Below are 16,692 nucleotides of genomic sequence, written 5' to 3'. Positions count from 1 at the left end.
GGTGGCAAATTAAAGAAGAAGCTGCACATGAGGAGAGCAAGAAAATGCACACATTTCAATGGATTGCTGAAAGGAAAAAAAGGCCTCTCAAAGCAAGAACTTGAGGAAAACACCTAAAAAATCATTATGTCACTCAAAATTAAAGGTTTCCAATGGGTAAGATTAAACCTTGTGTAACTGAATGTGCAACACAGCCCAGGAGTCCAGTCTTCTAAAGAGGTGTTCAGGGCAAATAGTCAGTTGTAAAATATTGTTACAAAGTAATGGTTGTATTTTAGTTTAACATGAATGGGAATTGCAGGCTTGCTCTCCTACCCTCCAACCGAGACAAGGGGAGCAGGCATACCAACATATGGGCATGCTGTTCTTCCCGGGGGCATAGGCCATCCCCAGGGGACACATTAAAGAATTGATAAGGATGTGGTCAGAGCAGCCCATTTTAAATAAAATAAAATAGGTGGCAGTAGAGGGTTAGAGAGGTGGTTGGTAAAATAAAAGAACCGAATGCAGAGGAACAGGTAAACACTAAACTAGTTGGGGTGGGGAGAAGTAATACAGACATTAAAGGGAGCAAGGGGAAATTGAAAAAGGAAGCAACACACATGGGAGAGAGCAATCAAACATGCACTCCCTTGGAGAACTGAAACGAAAACAACAAAGTAGTTCCCTTATTGTAAGCAACGTCAGAAGTGGTGAAATATAAGCCAGTCAGCCATGACACTATGAGACTGAAATAGGTCTGGGCATGACAAACAGCAGACAAGGGAAGAATGTAATTGAATCAAGAGGAGGCAACTAAAATAGACAACAAAGTAATCCAATCATGAACAAGAGGCTCACCTAAAGCCTAAGATATGTATATTGGAAACAACTGAACTGGCCAACAGACAGATAAAGCTATCTGTGGCTGAAATGTAAAAAATAGGTCTATAGCCCTCTGCCACTATCATCACATAAATGGCCGAATGGCCAAAGAGACTGGGGACAACATGTACAAATCATTTTTGAGGTCGCCAATAGTCCGATTCACAGAATCAGGCCTTTTGCAATGCAAAAATGCTTTTTGTGATGTACAAAGCCCAAAAAGCAATTTCATAACATATTACTGAATCTCAATTTGGGTTTTGAGATTCAGTATTTGGAAGGGGCATGTTGAGGGCATCCCTTCCTAAAACATAATTGAAATGGTATGTATGAATGTTATGCAACCATAATGCAACCATAATGCAATTGCAAAACATTTGCAATTTACCACCATTTGAGAAATGGTGGTAACCCATTTGGCAATGGGAAAGATCCCTTGGGGACCCCTTCCCCTTTGATAACGGTTGGGAATATATTTTTTGAAGAGAAGACAGTGGTACCAACGACTTCTGCCTACTCATAAAAAAGGAAACCTCAAAGTTTCTTTTTTTTTGTAAAAGCATCCCATTTTTTATTAAGGAATATGGGCTGCATAAAAAAAATTGCTTTATTTGAAAGCAATCACAGACATGGTGGCCACCATCCTGGCGATGGCAGTGAATCGTAGTGAGTCACATAGTTCAGCCTAAGTCATTAATATTTTTGAGGTAGATCCATTTGCGACACATTATGAATTGCTAATGAAACTCATTAGAGTTTCATTCATTAGGAATAGCGATCTCTTAATTGCAATTCACACAAAAACGGACATTTATGAAATTATTAAAAAAAATATTCAAACGGACACAAATAAAACTACAGATTGTAAAAGGACAAGGAGACCCAATTCATAATTGGACAGGGACCTTTGGGTAATTGAACTTTTTTCTAAAGACAGTGGTCCCCAGACAAAAAATAGTTGAAAGACAATAAATATAGACCCAATCAGTACTATATTGTAGAAATCTGTCCAGCCGGACAGATATTTAATGTGCAATCAATTCAATGTTTACAAGAAGCAGTTTTAAGTGGGACACAATCCTGTATCCAACTTTAGCAAGAAAGATGTACAACATAAAGTGAGGGGTTCAGGCAAGGGAAAATGTTTGTTTTCAGCACATTTCTCATAGAACAAACAGAATATACAGTAGACAAAAATTAGGACATTTTAAACAAGAGTATATGGTGTACAAGGTGTCAACAGCATTTGGATCCCTTAAGAAAATACTGGGATCATCTTCAGAACATTTTAATAAGCATGCCTGTTTACATATGACTTAATTGCTAGAACCATGGGAGAAATTGAAGGAAGAAAAAAGAAAGGAAATTTGGAGTTACTTTACATACAAGGGGAATTTGGCGTACGTCAAGGTGCTCGTGAGATTGCCTATAGTGAGATTTCCGGTTTGGATGAGTGAGGCTCCTCTATTTAGAAACAATCACATGAAAATAAACGTGCAGTGAAAAATTCTAGAAAGGGTGATGCGAGGAGACAGATAAAAGGAAAAAGGAATGCAGACGATCAGGATGGAAGCAAGATCTGGCAAGGGTGTTTTCAAGGGGTGAAAATAACCTTATTTGTAGCCGTGTTTGTATGTAGCAGTTACACGGAAATGACACAATTTCCAAAAGTTAGAGAAGCGCATAAATACTATTGCATGGGGGACCTGAGAGGTAAGATGAGATCGTCTTAACCTGCTTCAATGGCCAGGCTGCCTTTGGAGGCAAGATAAAGAATGACCAGCGTGGGACCATATAAGTAAAGGTCTGGGTGCATGTATGAGGGTTGACGTACCGGAAGGCTGAGACCTACAATGGGTAAAACTTATATTAATAAAGGGAGGTATATAGGATGGAAGTAACTGCGGCATGCAGGGCGAGCGCGCCTACCGGGTAGTAGGGTTCCAAGGTGACGATAGTTCAAGTTGGAGCAAGCCACTTGTGCAGACTGCGAGTTAGATTCTTGTGCCAGTGCTAAAGGGAAGGAGTAGTGGGGTGGTTAGGGATGAGAGACCAACATGTGGGAAGAACCATGGTGTGTGTGGTGACCCGGCCTACCGGTTAGGGAAGATCCAGAATGTAAATTTAGCAATGTAAACCAAGTCGCGGATGCGGGCTCAAGTAGTGTTCCGGAACCATGCTGTGGGAAGGAAGCGGAGGGATAGATAAGGATTGGAAGCGTGGCCTGTGATATGAGGGCGAGTAAATAAGGTGAGCGCGCTTACCGTCTCCAGTCTTCAGTCTGTCACAACATGACTGTTGCCGGTCACAGCAATGACTGAGCCGAGAGGAGGCCATATTTAAGGCACTTCGAATTGGAAGAACTAGGTCAGGTGATCGGGGATATGGAAATGGAGGAGAGACTCTTAGTTGTCAAAACAGTGGCCATCTTGGAGTGTGAAGGGATCAAGGTGCAAGGCTAGCTGTAGTAGAGAGACAGAATAAACCAAATAAGAGAAGTTTTGTCAGGAATAGCAGAGCTAGTACAAAAAGGAGCAGGACGAACCTTAGTACATTCTAGTAGAGATAAAATTAGCAATATAGTTAAAAAGCCCATTAAGACAAGGAAATGAAAGAGAGACTCCTAGTTGTCAAGAACAAGGCCATCTTGAAGTGTGCAGGAATAAATAGGCGTGGATAATTGTAATGGAGAGACAGAGTATAACCAGTAAGAGAGGTTACCAGAAATAGCAGAACTCATAATAAATGAGTAAAAATGGACCTCAATACATTGCAATAGTGGCAAAATCAGTAGTGGAGTTAAAAAAGCACCTTAGACATTAACAACAGGACAAAACAGGGCAGTTGAAATAATAAATGTCTGTGGTAAACACCACACGCGCAGGAAACCTCAGAGAAAGTTACAGTTAAATTTATGAAGTCCAATCCTCCAGAAGATTGAGGCCTGTGTAGATACTTCCAGTTCTCAATATCCATTTCAGTTCTTCCTTATTAAGGAGCTGCGCAATGTCTGCGCCCCTTGGTGGTGGCTTTATCACGCTAATGATTGTCCACTGTATGTCATCTTCAGTATTGCCTGCTGCTTGAAAATGTTTCACCAGCGGGGCATTTGGAGAGTTGCAGCATATTCTGCTATGGTGCTGGCAGATCCGTATTCTTGCCTTTTGCGTTGTTTGACCAATGTAAATTTTGTTACAAGGGCAAATAATTGCATAAATTACATTGTTGATATTGCAATTTGAAAACTTGCTAAAGTTGGATACAGGCTTGTGTCCCACTTAAAAATGCTTCTCGTTTATTCTTTGTAAATAATGAATTGATTGCACATTAAATATCTGTCCAGCTGGACAGATTTCTACAATATAGTACTGATTGAGTCTATATTTATTGTCTTCCACAAATAAAACTACATTTAACACTTTATGTAAAAATAATTTAAAATTGCTTGTCATTTCAATAACAAATGTTAGATCTGTGTATTGGAAGCATATTTAGTAATGTTATTCTTGCTTATGTTGTTCAGGCTACAGAGATGCTTCTTTTTAGCAAGTTGTTGACAGCAAGAGACGCATGTGCCTTGGGTCTTGTGGCTGATGTTTTCCCTGACAAAACGTTCCATAGTGATGTCTGGAAAAGATTAAAGGATTATGCACTTCGGCCAAAAGAGGTTAGTTTAAAAAATGTTGTTCAAAACTTCAATTTATAGTACAATTTTATTGGGTTCTTCACAAAGAACATTCTCTTCGTACTTAACCACCATTCTCCATTACCTAACTCAACTGCTGTATAATACTTTTCTGGTTCTCTTTAAAGTTTAAAAATATCTGCCAGTCCTTCTTTTATTCAAGCTGCATTCATCTCATCCTCAAATTATATTTCAAAGTTATTTTTAGATCCAGCTATACATAGCTTCAACAGAATGAAAGACCTAATGCCTTAACGCATTAGTAAGAGATGAAGAACACAGAAGAGTAGGATTTGGATCAGCCCCCTTTAGCCTAACATATTTATTCTGTCCCTTTTGTGTTCCCATTCGGTTTTAGTAATGGAGACATCAAGTAGTCTTTTTGTTAGATTGTGAAGGCACATGGCATGTAACTGGAACCAGTTGTGTATTTACTTTGCTGACACAAAGACGTTTAAATAGCAGGCTTATGCATTTTTGCTTAGGATGTGTGTTCAGTTTAGATGCATGTGTTTCACTTTGCTGTCATGTTAACATGTTGCTTGATTACATAAAATAAAGATGTTCATACACAAAGGCTTTCTTAAAAATGCAACAAACATATTGGTCATTTGCCAAATGTACTGTATAATATTTTGCAGTGCATGCCTTTTAAGTTCACATTTTAGAACACAAACGTAATCTTCCAGTTCATTTTCATAATACCATTCCTTGAGGGTACAGCATAACTATTCAGGAAAAGCACATACACACAATTTTGTTAACAAAGCATGTGTTTCCTTTTTTCATTATTTGTTTTTTTTTTTAATGTCATGCTGTGAATTGTAAGCAACAAGCATAAACAATTTAGAGCTTCAAATTTAATACAAACACTCATGCGTAAGCAAAGAAGTATTATTATTATTATTACTAGTACATGTTTGTGCTCTGATCGCCATTGTTAGGATTTAGATTTAAAAAATGCCCTATTAATACAAGCTTTTAAATAACAGACAAATATGTTACAGTATGTCATAATGCTGAGCAGAGTAAATGTTACCACCACTACCTCGACCATTACCATCACCTCAACCATTATCACCTTGACTACCTTTACCACCCCCAACACCATCCTTAGATCACCATTACAACCACCATTGCCACCTTTACTATGACTATCAGTATAAACATCTCCAACATTATCACCAGCACCACCAATATCACCATTATCAATACCATCATTACAATCGCCACTAGTATTACTACCACCACTATCACTACTATCAGCACGATTACGATCACTATCATACCACCATTATTATCATGGCTTCACCAACATCACCACTACTATCACCAGAACAATCAACGCCATCATCACCAACACCATCATCATCACCACTACTACTGCCATCACCACTACTGTCACTAATGCCACCATCAGCACTACTACCATCACCAACAATAACAGCACTACCATCACCACAATTACGATCACTATCACCAACATTACCATCATTATTAATGCCACTATCACCATCACCCAACTATCACTACCACTATTACTAACATCATAACCAACACCAGTGTTGTCATCATTGCCACCACTATCATCTTCAGTACACTATGAGCAGCACTGGTATCACTTTCACCACCCCAGCACACTCTAGCACCACCTGCCATAGAAACCTCCGTATTCAAACGTATGGTTGACAAAGAACCGGGATCCCAGAAACAAACAAATGAGCTTTCCTGCTCCTTTTGTTCCAGACCATCATCTGCCATGCCAGGTCTCAAGATAGTAATGAAAAGCTGCCTTTCACACCCTGCTCTCCATGGTTCCTGGCCCATAACCCACACAAAGGCTCTCAACATGCCAGGGAGATCTCATGGTTAAAACAGGTCAGGGCAGTCACAACCACCATCTCTGCCACATACCAGGCAGATCCCAAACATTTGTCAAAGTCTTTCATAGCTTAGGTGCAAGAAAGCTCACAAATCCCAAGACAGCACAGGAACCAATGTTCTAAGCCTCCCAGTAAGGGCTGACTGTATCCTCTTCCCTCAGAAGGAGCCCTGTTTCTAAACTCCAAAGGAAGGATGAACAGAAATGTTCCAACTGCTGTACCTTTCTCTCGTCCCTCTCCTGTGATTCTGCTCTCTCTTCTGACTAGAATGTTCCTCTCTACTTTCATTGCTCTCACCATGGTCTCAGCCATCCACTTGCCCTCTCACTGCACACCAGTAAATGGATCCTCTCTGCAGAGTGTGGAGCATCTTCTCTAAAAGCAATACATATTCATACGCCACTTTGACAGAAAAATATAATGTGCTGCTTCTCAGTCTTACAGAGCATGTCCTTCTCTTACACACATCCACATGTCCATTTCATCTTCACACATTCACATTCTATGCACATTTAATGTCATACATATTAATTATGAGAATTACTTGTATGGTTTGATCTGTTTCTGTTGTGGGCACCAGGCACAGCCAACAAGTGGGGGAAGTTTTGTTTTTTTATCAGAAGTGTGGGGACATTGGCTGGTAGAAATTTTGTGGGTCCCTGCAGATTCTGCACATTTCCATCACAGAAATGTGAGGAAAATGTGAGGATAATGTATGATTTTAGGTAAAGTTTTAGGTTTGCAGGGAATAGAGGGTAAGAAATCATTTTGGGCTCCAAGCAAGGTACACCACCTTAGACTCCCCCAGGTACCATATTTTCCTAAATGTTTTGGTTTTGCATGTCTACTTGGGTCGAGGCCAAGCCGATCCCAAATAATTCAAAAAGGGGGTGGTGATGGACAGAGTATCTGAATTAAGCAGAACACTCCTACCCAGTCAAAAGATCAGGGCTTGATCCATCACCATTTTTTAGCTCACTGCACCATCCCAGTTCAGAACCTGGCTACATGCAAATTAGTCTGACCCTGGCCCAGTGCATCATGGGAACAGGGCAGACCAAACTACCAAGCCAATTCTTTACTGGAAAGGAAACAAGCTTCCGGGGACCGGTTTCTGGCATTACAGCCGTCTTCGGCCCGGCTTGCTTGAATCCTGATGGTGCAGTGAGCAAGGGACTCACATCTGAGCATACCCTTCCACACTTGTGGTGGCCAAAACGATTCAAAAAGGGGGTGGTGATGGACAGAGTATCTGAATTAAGCAGAACACTCCTACCCAGTCAAAAGATCAGGGCTTGATCCATCACCATTTTTTAGCTCACTGCACCATCCCAGTTCAGAACCTGGCTACATGCAAATTAGTCTGACCCTGGCCCAGTGCATCATGGGAACAGGGCAGACCAAACTACCAAGCCAATTCTTTACTGGAAAGGAAACAAGCTTCCGGGGACCGGTTTCTGGCATTACAGCCGTCTTCGGCCCGGCTTGCTTGAATCCTGATGGTGCAGTGAGCAAGGGACTCACATCTGAGCATACCCTTCCACACTTGTGGTGGCCAAAACGATTCAAAAAGGGGGTGGTGATGGACAGAGTATCTGAATTAAGCAGAACACTCCTACCCAGTCAAAAGATCAGGGCTTGATCCATCACCATTTTTTAGCTCACTGCACCATCCCAGTTCAGAACCTGGCTACATGCAAATTAGTCTGACCCTGGCCCAGTGCATCATGGGAACAGGGCAGACCAAACTACCAAGCCAATTCTTTACTGGAAAGGAAACAAGCTTCCGGGGACCGGTTTCTGGCATTACAGCCGTCTTCGGCCCGGCTTGCTTGAATCCTGATGGTGCAGTGAGCAAGGGACTCACATCTGAGCATACCCTTCCACACTTGTGGTGGCCAAAACGATTCAAAAAGGGGGTGGTGATGGACAGAGTATCTGAATTAAGCAGAACACTCCTACCCAGTCAAAAGATCAGGGCTTGATCCATCACCATTTTTTAGCTCACTGCACCATCCCAGTTCAGAACCTGGCTACATGCAAATTAGTCTGACCCTGGCCCAGTGCATCATGGGAACAGGGCAGACCAAACTACCAAGCCAATTCTTTACTGGAAAGGAAACAAGCTTCCGGGGACCGGTTTCTGGCATTACAGCCGTCTTCGGCCCGGCTTGCTTGAATCCTGATGGTGCAGTGAGCAAGGGACTCACATCTGAGCATACCCTTCCACACTTGTGGTGGCCAAAACGATTCAAAAAGGGGGTGGTGATGGACAGAGTATCTGAATTAAGCAGAACACTCCTACCCAGTGTTGTAAATATTTTTGTCCACCCTAAGCGTGGAAGGGTATACTCAGACATGAGTCCCTTGCTCATTGCACCATCAGGATTCAAGCAAGCCGGGCCGAAGACGGCTGTAATGCCAGAAACCGGTCCCCGGAAGCTTGTTTCCTTCCCAGTGTAAGAATTGGCTTTTGTAGTTTGGTTTGCCCTGTTCCCATCATGCACTGGGACAGGAACAGACTAATTTGCATACAGCCAGGTTCTGAAACTGGGATGGTGCAATGAGCTAAAAAACGGTGTTGGATCTAGCCCTGATCTTTTGACTGGGTGAGAGTATTCTGCTTAATTCAGAGACTCTGTCCCTCACCACCCCTTGTTGTAAATATTTTTGTCCACCCTAAGCGTGGAAGGGTATACTCAGACATGAGTCCCTTGCTCATTGCACCATCAGGATTCAAGCAAGCCGGGCCGAAGACGGCTGTAATGCCAGAAACCGGTCCCCGGAAGCTTGTTTCCTTCCCAGTGTAAGAATTGGCTTTTGTAGTTTGGTTTGCCCTGTTCCCATCATGCACTGGGACAGGAACAGACTAATTTGCATACAGCCAGGTTCTGAAACTGGGATGGTGCAATGAGCTAAAAAACGGTGTTGGATCTAGCCCTGATCTTTTGACTGGGTGAGAGTATTCTGCTTAATTCAGAGACTCTGTCCCTCACCACCCCTTGTTGTAAATATTTTTGTCCACCCTAAGCGTGGAAGGGTATACTCAGACATGAGTCCCTTGCTCATTGCACCATCAGGATTCAAGCAAGCCGGGCCGAAGACGGCTGTAATGCCAGAAACCGGTCCCCGGAAGCTTGTTTCCTTCCCAGTGTAAGAATTGGCTTTTGTAGTTTGGTTTGCCCTGTTCCCATCATGCACTGGGACAGGAACAGACTAATTTGCATACAGCCAGGTTCTGAAACTGGGATGGTGCAATGAGCTAAAAAACGGTGTTGGATCTAGCCCTGATCTTTTGACTGGGTGAGAGTATTCTGCTTAATTCAGAGACTCTGTCCCTCACCACCCCTTGTTGTAAATATTTTTGTCCACCCTAAGCGTGGAAGGGTATACTCAGACATGAGTCCCTTGCTCATTGCACCATCAGGATTCAAGCAAGCCGGGCCGAAGACGGCTGTAATGCCAGAAACCGGTCCCCGGAAGCTTGTTTCCTTCCCAGTGTAAGAATTGGCTTTTGTAGTTTGGTTTGCCCTGTTCCCATCATGCACTGGGACAGGAACAGACTAATTTGCATACAGCCAGGTTCTGAAACTGGGATGGTGCAATGAGCTAAAAAACGGTGTTGGATCTAGCCCTGATCTTTTGACTGGGTGAGAGTATTCTGCTTAATTCAGAGACTCTGTCCCTCACCACCCCTTGTTGTAAATATTTTTGTCCACCCTAAGCGTGGAAGGGTATACTCAGACATGAGTCCCTTGCTCATTGCACCATCAGGATTCAAGCAAGCCGGGCCGAAGACGGCTGTAATGCCAGAAACCGGTCCCCGGAAGCTTGTTTCCTTCCCAGTGTAAGAATTGGCTTTTGTAGTTTGGATTGCCCTGTTCCCATCATGCACTGGGACAGGAACAGACTAATTTGCATACAGCCAGGTTCTGAAACTGGGATGGTGCAATGAGCTAAAAAACGGTGTTGGATCTAGCCCTGATCTTTTGACTGGGTGAGAGTATTCTGCTTAATTCAGAGACTCTGTCCCTCACCACCCCTTGTTGTAAATATTTTTGTCCACCCTAAGCGTGGAAGGGTATACTCAGACATGAGTCCCTTGCTCATTGCACCATCAGGATTCAAGCAAGCCGGGCCGAAGACGGCTGTAATGCCAGAAACCGGTCCCCGGAAGCTTGTTTCCTTCCCAGTGTAAGAATTGGCTTTTGTAGTTTGGTTTGCCCTGTTCCCATCATGCACTGGGACAGGAACAGACTAATTTGCATACAGCCAGGTTCTGAAACTGGGATGGTGCAATGAGCTAAAAAACGGTGTTGGATCTAGCCCTGATCTTTTGACTGGGTGAGAGTATTCTGCTTAATTCAGAGACTCTGTCCCTCACCACCCCTTGTTGTAAATATTTTTGTCCACCCTAAGCGTGGAAGGGTATACTCAGACATGAGTCCCTTGCTCATTGCACCATCAGGATTCAAGCAAGCCGGGCCGAAGACGGCTGTAATGCCAGAAACCGGTCCCCGGAAGCTTGTTTCCTTCCCAGTGTAAGAATTGGCTTTTGTAGTTTGGTTTGCCCTGTTCCCATCATGCACTGGGACAGGAACAGACTAATTTGCATACAGCCAGGTTCTGAAACTGGGATGGTGCAATGAGCTAAAAAACGGTGTTGGATCTAGCCCTGATCTTTTGACTGGGTGAGAGTATTCTGCTTAATTCAGAGACTCTGTCCCTCACCACCCCTTGTTGTAAATACGATCCCAAATAAAGCAGCCATTCAGCAGGGGAAGCTAAAGGAAATTTGAAATCACCCAACATTTGAAAACTACCCCAAAAGAACCCACATTTTATGTGAATGGCAATGCTCTGTGCCCCGGTTAGGTACAAAGGACCAGATGTAGGTATCCAAATACCGGTCGGTAACGGCCGAAAATACCGATTTTCGGCCGTTACCGACCAGTATTTGGATACTGAGATGTATGGCATCTCAAAATACAGAATCTGTAATTTTACCGAATCGGTAAAATTGCCGAATCTGTATTTTGAGATGTAGGTGGCACTGTAAACAGTGCCACAGGGCTTTAAGGATTCGTTATTTACCACCAACTATTAGTAGGTGGTAAATAACAAATACCTGTGTATATGCAAATCTGTGCATGTACACCTGTGCCATGTGGCACACATACATGCCCTAAGCACTAATCAGGGGTGCAACAGGGTGTCAAAGTGACACCCTGCCACCCTTGACTTTTTCGGGTCATCACGCTCCAGCAAAGAATCACACAGATCCCAATGGATCAGAAGATCTTCGTCGAGAGAGTCAAGATCAAACTCGAGAGAAACGACGTATACAGATGAATACATATGCATGGTGGCTGACCCAGACCAATTAAAGAGGTATCCTCCGTTAGACATTGAAGTGGGGACTCATGCCACCAAATTTGTACTTGACAGTGGGGCATCACTAAACTACATGCCCGTGACCGAATACAAGAAAATGAGGCCGCCGCCGGCTTTGAGCCCCGCACATGTCAGGGTGTTCACCTGGATGGCAAGAAAACCACTCCCCTGTCTAGGCAAATTTGCAACAACACTCAAACATGAATCCACAGCAGTACAGGCCTACATTCATGTCATTGAAGGACCAGAGGCTGACTGCCTCCTCAGCCTGCCCACAGCAGAGAGACTTAGACTGGTAGAAATACTATATCAAGTACAGGCTAATCCGGACATCGTCCGAAAATTCCCAAAACTGTTCAGCGGACTTGGCAAGATGAATAAGTGCCTAATTCGATTACACATAAATGATCAGGTGCGCCCCATTGCTCAACACCCAAGGAGAGTACCTTTCCAACTTCAGCAGGCAGTGGAAGACGAGATTCAAGAACTACTTCAGGCAGATATCATTGAGAAAACGGATGGTCCTACACCATGGGTATCACCAGTCGTGATCGTTCCCAAGAAAGGCACCCCTGAGAAAGTACGGTTATGTGTGGACATGAGGCTTCCCAACACAGCCATAGAACGAGAGAGACATCCAGGACCATACCTGAGCGACATGATAGCGGCCTTAAATGGGGCCCGGGTATTCTCGAAGCTGGACCTCTACAAGGGCTACCATCAGCTTGAGCTACACGAGAAATCAAGATACATCACAACGTTCGCAACTCACCTGGGCCTATTCCGATACAAAAGACTAAACTTCGGAATCTCCTCGGCAGCCGAAATATTCCAGAAGGTCATACGCCAAACCATCAGGCACATCCCGAATTCACTAAATTACAGTGATGACATACTGGTCTATGGATCCAACACCCAAGAACATGACCAAGCCCTGGATCGAGTGTGCCATGCTCTCCTGGAGGCGAACTTAACATTGAACAAAGACAAGTGTGAATTTCACCAATCCACTCTCAAGTTCTTTGGCCATGTGTTCTCAGGGGCAGGAATGAAGCCCGACCCCGAGAAAGTCACCGCTCTTAACACCACCAAGAGTCCTCAAGACGTCAGCGACGTTCGATCATTTCTTGGAATGGCCAGTTACTGCTCCAGATACATCAAGGACTACCCAACCATTAGCCATCCACTTCGTGCCCTCACGAAACAAGGACAACCGTTCGAGTGGAGCCCTCAGTGTGAGAGAGCTTTCCAAGAGATCAAACAAGCAGTGGAATCGGCGGACAATTTGGCCTACTTCAACACCAAGCGGAAGACAGAAATAACAGTAGACGCCAGTCCTGTAGGTCTGGGAGCCATTCTAGCCCAATATGATGATGTCACGGACCAGCGCCACATTGTGGCTTATGCCAGCCGCAGCCTGTCTGACACCGAAAGGGCCTACTCCCAACCCGAGAAAGAAAGCCTTGCGGTAGTGTGGGCCTGTGAACATTTTCATGTGTTTATCTTCGGCAAGCACTTCACCATGATCACCGATCATCAGGACCTGGTCACCATTTTTGGCAACCCCAAAGCCAAGATGCCGCCCCGCATTGAAAGATGGGGTCTGAGACTGCAAGAATACACGTTCACCATCATTCACAAACCCGGGAAGGGTGAGAACCCAGCGGACTACATGTCCAGACACCCGCAGGCATCTCAGGAGTCACGTTCCTCGATAGCTGAGGAGTATATTCACTTCGTGGTAGATGTAGCCCGACCACCGGCAGTCCCAATAGACGCTATCAAAGATGCGACGGTGCAAGACAATATCCTACAAAAAGTAATGCGCCGATTGCGCACGCATCGTTGGAGACACGAGAGTGAGGATGAAGCGGGCGATCCTCAAACACGCCAAGAAATGCAAGCCTTCCGACAGGTCAGTGATGAGCTGTCAACCACCTCAGATGGGCTCCTACTGAGGGACCATCGGATCGTAATCCCGAGGCAGCTACGGCAAGGAGTAGTCAACCTCGCACACGAGGGTCATCGTGGAGTAGTTGCCACCAAGAGAGCTTTGAGAGAGAGGGTATGGTTCCCGCAACTAGATCAAATGGTTGAGCTCACCTTGAAAGACTGTCCTCAATGTCAGCTGGTAAGATCCGGAGAACCTCCAGCTCCTCTTCAAATGACTCCATTGCCAGGAGGGGTATGGCAGGAATTGGCCATGGACTTCTATGGACCCCGCCAATCAGGCCGGTATGTAGTGGCTATCATCGACGAGTATTCAAGATTCTGATAGCTCGGTTTGTGCCCTCCACAAATGCGTCCAGCACAATTGCCGTGCTGGACAAGGTATTTGCTGCATGGGGTGTTCCCAAAGAACTCAAAACAGACAATGGTCCACCATTCAATAGTCATGACTTCCATGAATTTGCGAAGCATCTAAACTTTCGACATCGAAAGGTTACGCCGTTGTGGCCGCAAGCCAATGGCACCATTGAAAGATTTATGGCCACACTCAAGAAAACCTTCCAGCAGGCCACGCTCGAGAAAAAGGACTTGCAAACAGCTCTAAATGAAGTGCTACGAGCATACAGGACCACCCCACATGCCACCACTGGGAAATGTCCTGCCACCCTCATGCTCGGGCGACCTATCGGGACAAGGATCCCGACATGGGAAGGAGCTCTAGCACCAGTGTCCCCGACTCGCACCCATCAAGAAACAGCGAGAACTGATCAAGCGGAGAAAAACAGGATGAAGACGTATGCGGATGCAAGAAGGCGCGCAAAGTCTCCCTCTCTCCAGATTGGAGATTGGGTACTAGTGAAACAGGAGCAAACCAAGAAGACAGACTGTTGATTCAAGAATGAGCCCCTGTCTATCACTCAGCAGAAAGGCACCATGATCACTGCCGAGTCCGGGCAAAGACGAATTACTCGAAATGTGTCTCACTTTCAGAAGTGCACGCTAGGCCTGAAAGAAGCATTTGAAAAGGACACAGCACCACATGATGGTAGCAGACTAAGTCAATTCAGTCCCATTCTGAGAGGTGAAGGGTCACCGGAGAGTGCACCTACAGACTCTGGACCATGTCTCAGACCACGACGAGACATACTCAAGCCAAGAAGACTAATTGAGGAAATGGACTAGGAATAACTCCAGTTTTGTCGTTTTGTTAACAAAGGGGGAGATGTGATGTTGTATGCAGTCTAGTAGCTGGAATGGGAGGAGTCTAGGGGTGGAGGGAAGAGGAGGGGCAACGACAGGAAACGGGCGGTTAGAGTAGGGACAGGGTCAGGAGCAGATGTAGGAATAAAGTTCTTCTAAACACGCATATATTGTCAGTCGTTATTGCTGCCACGACATGACAGCCTCCACAGTGAAACACAGAGCGGCTTCAAAGCAGCCACTCAGTTTTTCAACTGAATGCATTGACCCCAGGGCAGCATGCCTTTGCAACCGCCCTGGGGGCAGTGCATTCACTTACAATGCGGAGCATTTTCACTTTTGAAAGGTGCACCGAGTAATAACAAGAAAAATGTGCTGCATACGTAATACGGGCCAGACAGTGTAAAACCTTTGCGTTTTTACACTCTTGCAACACTCTCATAATCACACACACAAACAAGCAATAATAAAGACAATAGGTCTGGGGAAAAACAATCCAGAACTCCTGCCCATGGTTGCAGATATCCAATTTATAAACTTTGCCAGTGGTATTCCTGGAATGTTGCACCAGACGCAGCTTTCATGCATGCTTTGGGGAATCTCTTTTGTTGTTGCTATTTCTCCAATGCAGACTTGTACACAGGATACAATTCTAAATGCCAAAAGGCAGTCCGAAGTACAGCAAAAAAAATTATTTTGCCTTTTCTCTTTCATGGGAAAAATATATAGAGAAACTTTTTCCCTGTACCGCAAGCAAGTCTAGGAGAATTCCATTGCCTTCTTTCCACCCTGAACTAGAAATGGATGTACTCTCTCTCGATGTAGGAGCAAAGCTCTGACCTTTCAATGGGTAGGAAAGGGTCAGAAAAGTGTTTAGAAATATGCACAAACTCACAAGGCAAACCACACACTGATCCTGCCACTTCCCACCCGTGTCTTGGATCTACTCCTACATAATTATATGAAGCTGTAGCCTACAATTACATAGAAGTAAATCAGCTTACAGTTTAACTATTTGTGAAAACCTAGCAGCCATAAATCCTGTCACTTACACCCCTAAACTTGATTTATGGACGTGAGTGGCTATTGGAATAGACCACTTTGTCTTTTTTTATGGCTGACAACCTCTCGTGTTTAGACACAATGCCTTTTGTTACCCCAGGTCTCTCGACAACTGCAAGTACACAACCTGAAACTATAAAGGTAATCTTGAAATAAACGTGGTCCTTTCATGTTTTACCAGGAGCACATTTACTAAGAAAGTTGCATTCATACATAGCCAGTAACCTCACTAATGTCGCTGTCGTTTTCCTGTGATACTGACTTTTCACAGAAAACATATGGCTTATGAGTCCTCCAACTCCACGTATGTCTTATAGTGCTTCACTGGACAGGAACGAACACTTCCATTAGAAACATGGAATAAATGCTTTCAGCAGATGGAAGCACTCTTGAAGCAAAGGCTATAGTGCACCATTTATCTTTCAGATACTGACAACGCACAGTTTTGATACCCATATCACCTAAGTGCACATTCAAGTTTGTATATAAAAGGAGTCATGTCTTTCACTCTATAGAACTACATCTCCGCCTAACTCAAAGGTTTCTTAGCATTGTACGTACCTCACCTTTCATAAAAGAACCACATGATAGACAGTGTGACTAATATTAATGCTAATACTAATTTAAAAAGTACATTAATTTGGTATTTGTTGT

General features: G+C 44.1%; 1 protein-coding gene across 1 annotated transcript in view; it reads left to right on the top strand.

The window, feature by feature from the left end:
- The window catches only part of LOC144827556 (enoyl-CoA delta isomerase 2-like), a 957,733-nt gene that overhangs the window by 922,940 nt on the left and 18,101 nt on the right, over positions 1 to 16,692 (top strand). The window contains exon 7 of the mRNA XM_078685819.1: positions 4,388 to 4,531. Within this exon, the coding sequence (XP_078541945.1) occupies positions 4,388 to 4,531 (144 nt within the window). The remainder of the gene's footprint in view (positions 1 to 4,387; positions 4,532 to 16,692) is intronic.

Source organism: Lissotriton helveticus, chromosome 4_1 (assembly GCF_964261635.1).
Source record: "Lissotriton helveticus chromosome 4_1, aLisHel1.1, whole genome shotgun sequence".
NCBI classification, from domain to species: domain Eukaryota; kingdom Metazoa; phylum Chordata; class Amphibia; order Caudata; family Salamandridae; genus Lissotriton; species Lissotriton helveticus.
Note: the sequence above shows the minus strand (reverse complement) of the source record. Positions and strands in the feature narration are given on the sequence as shown.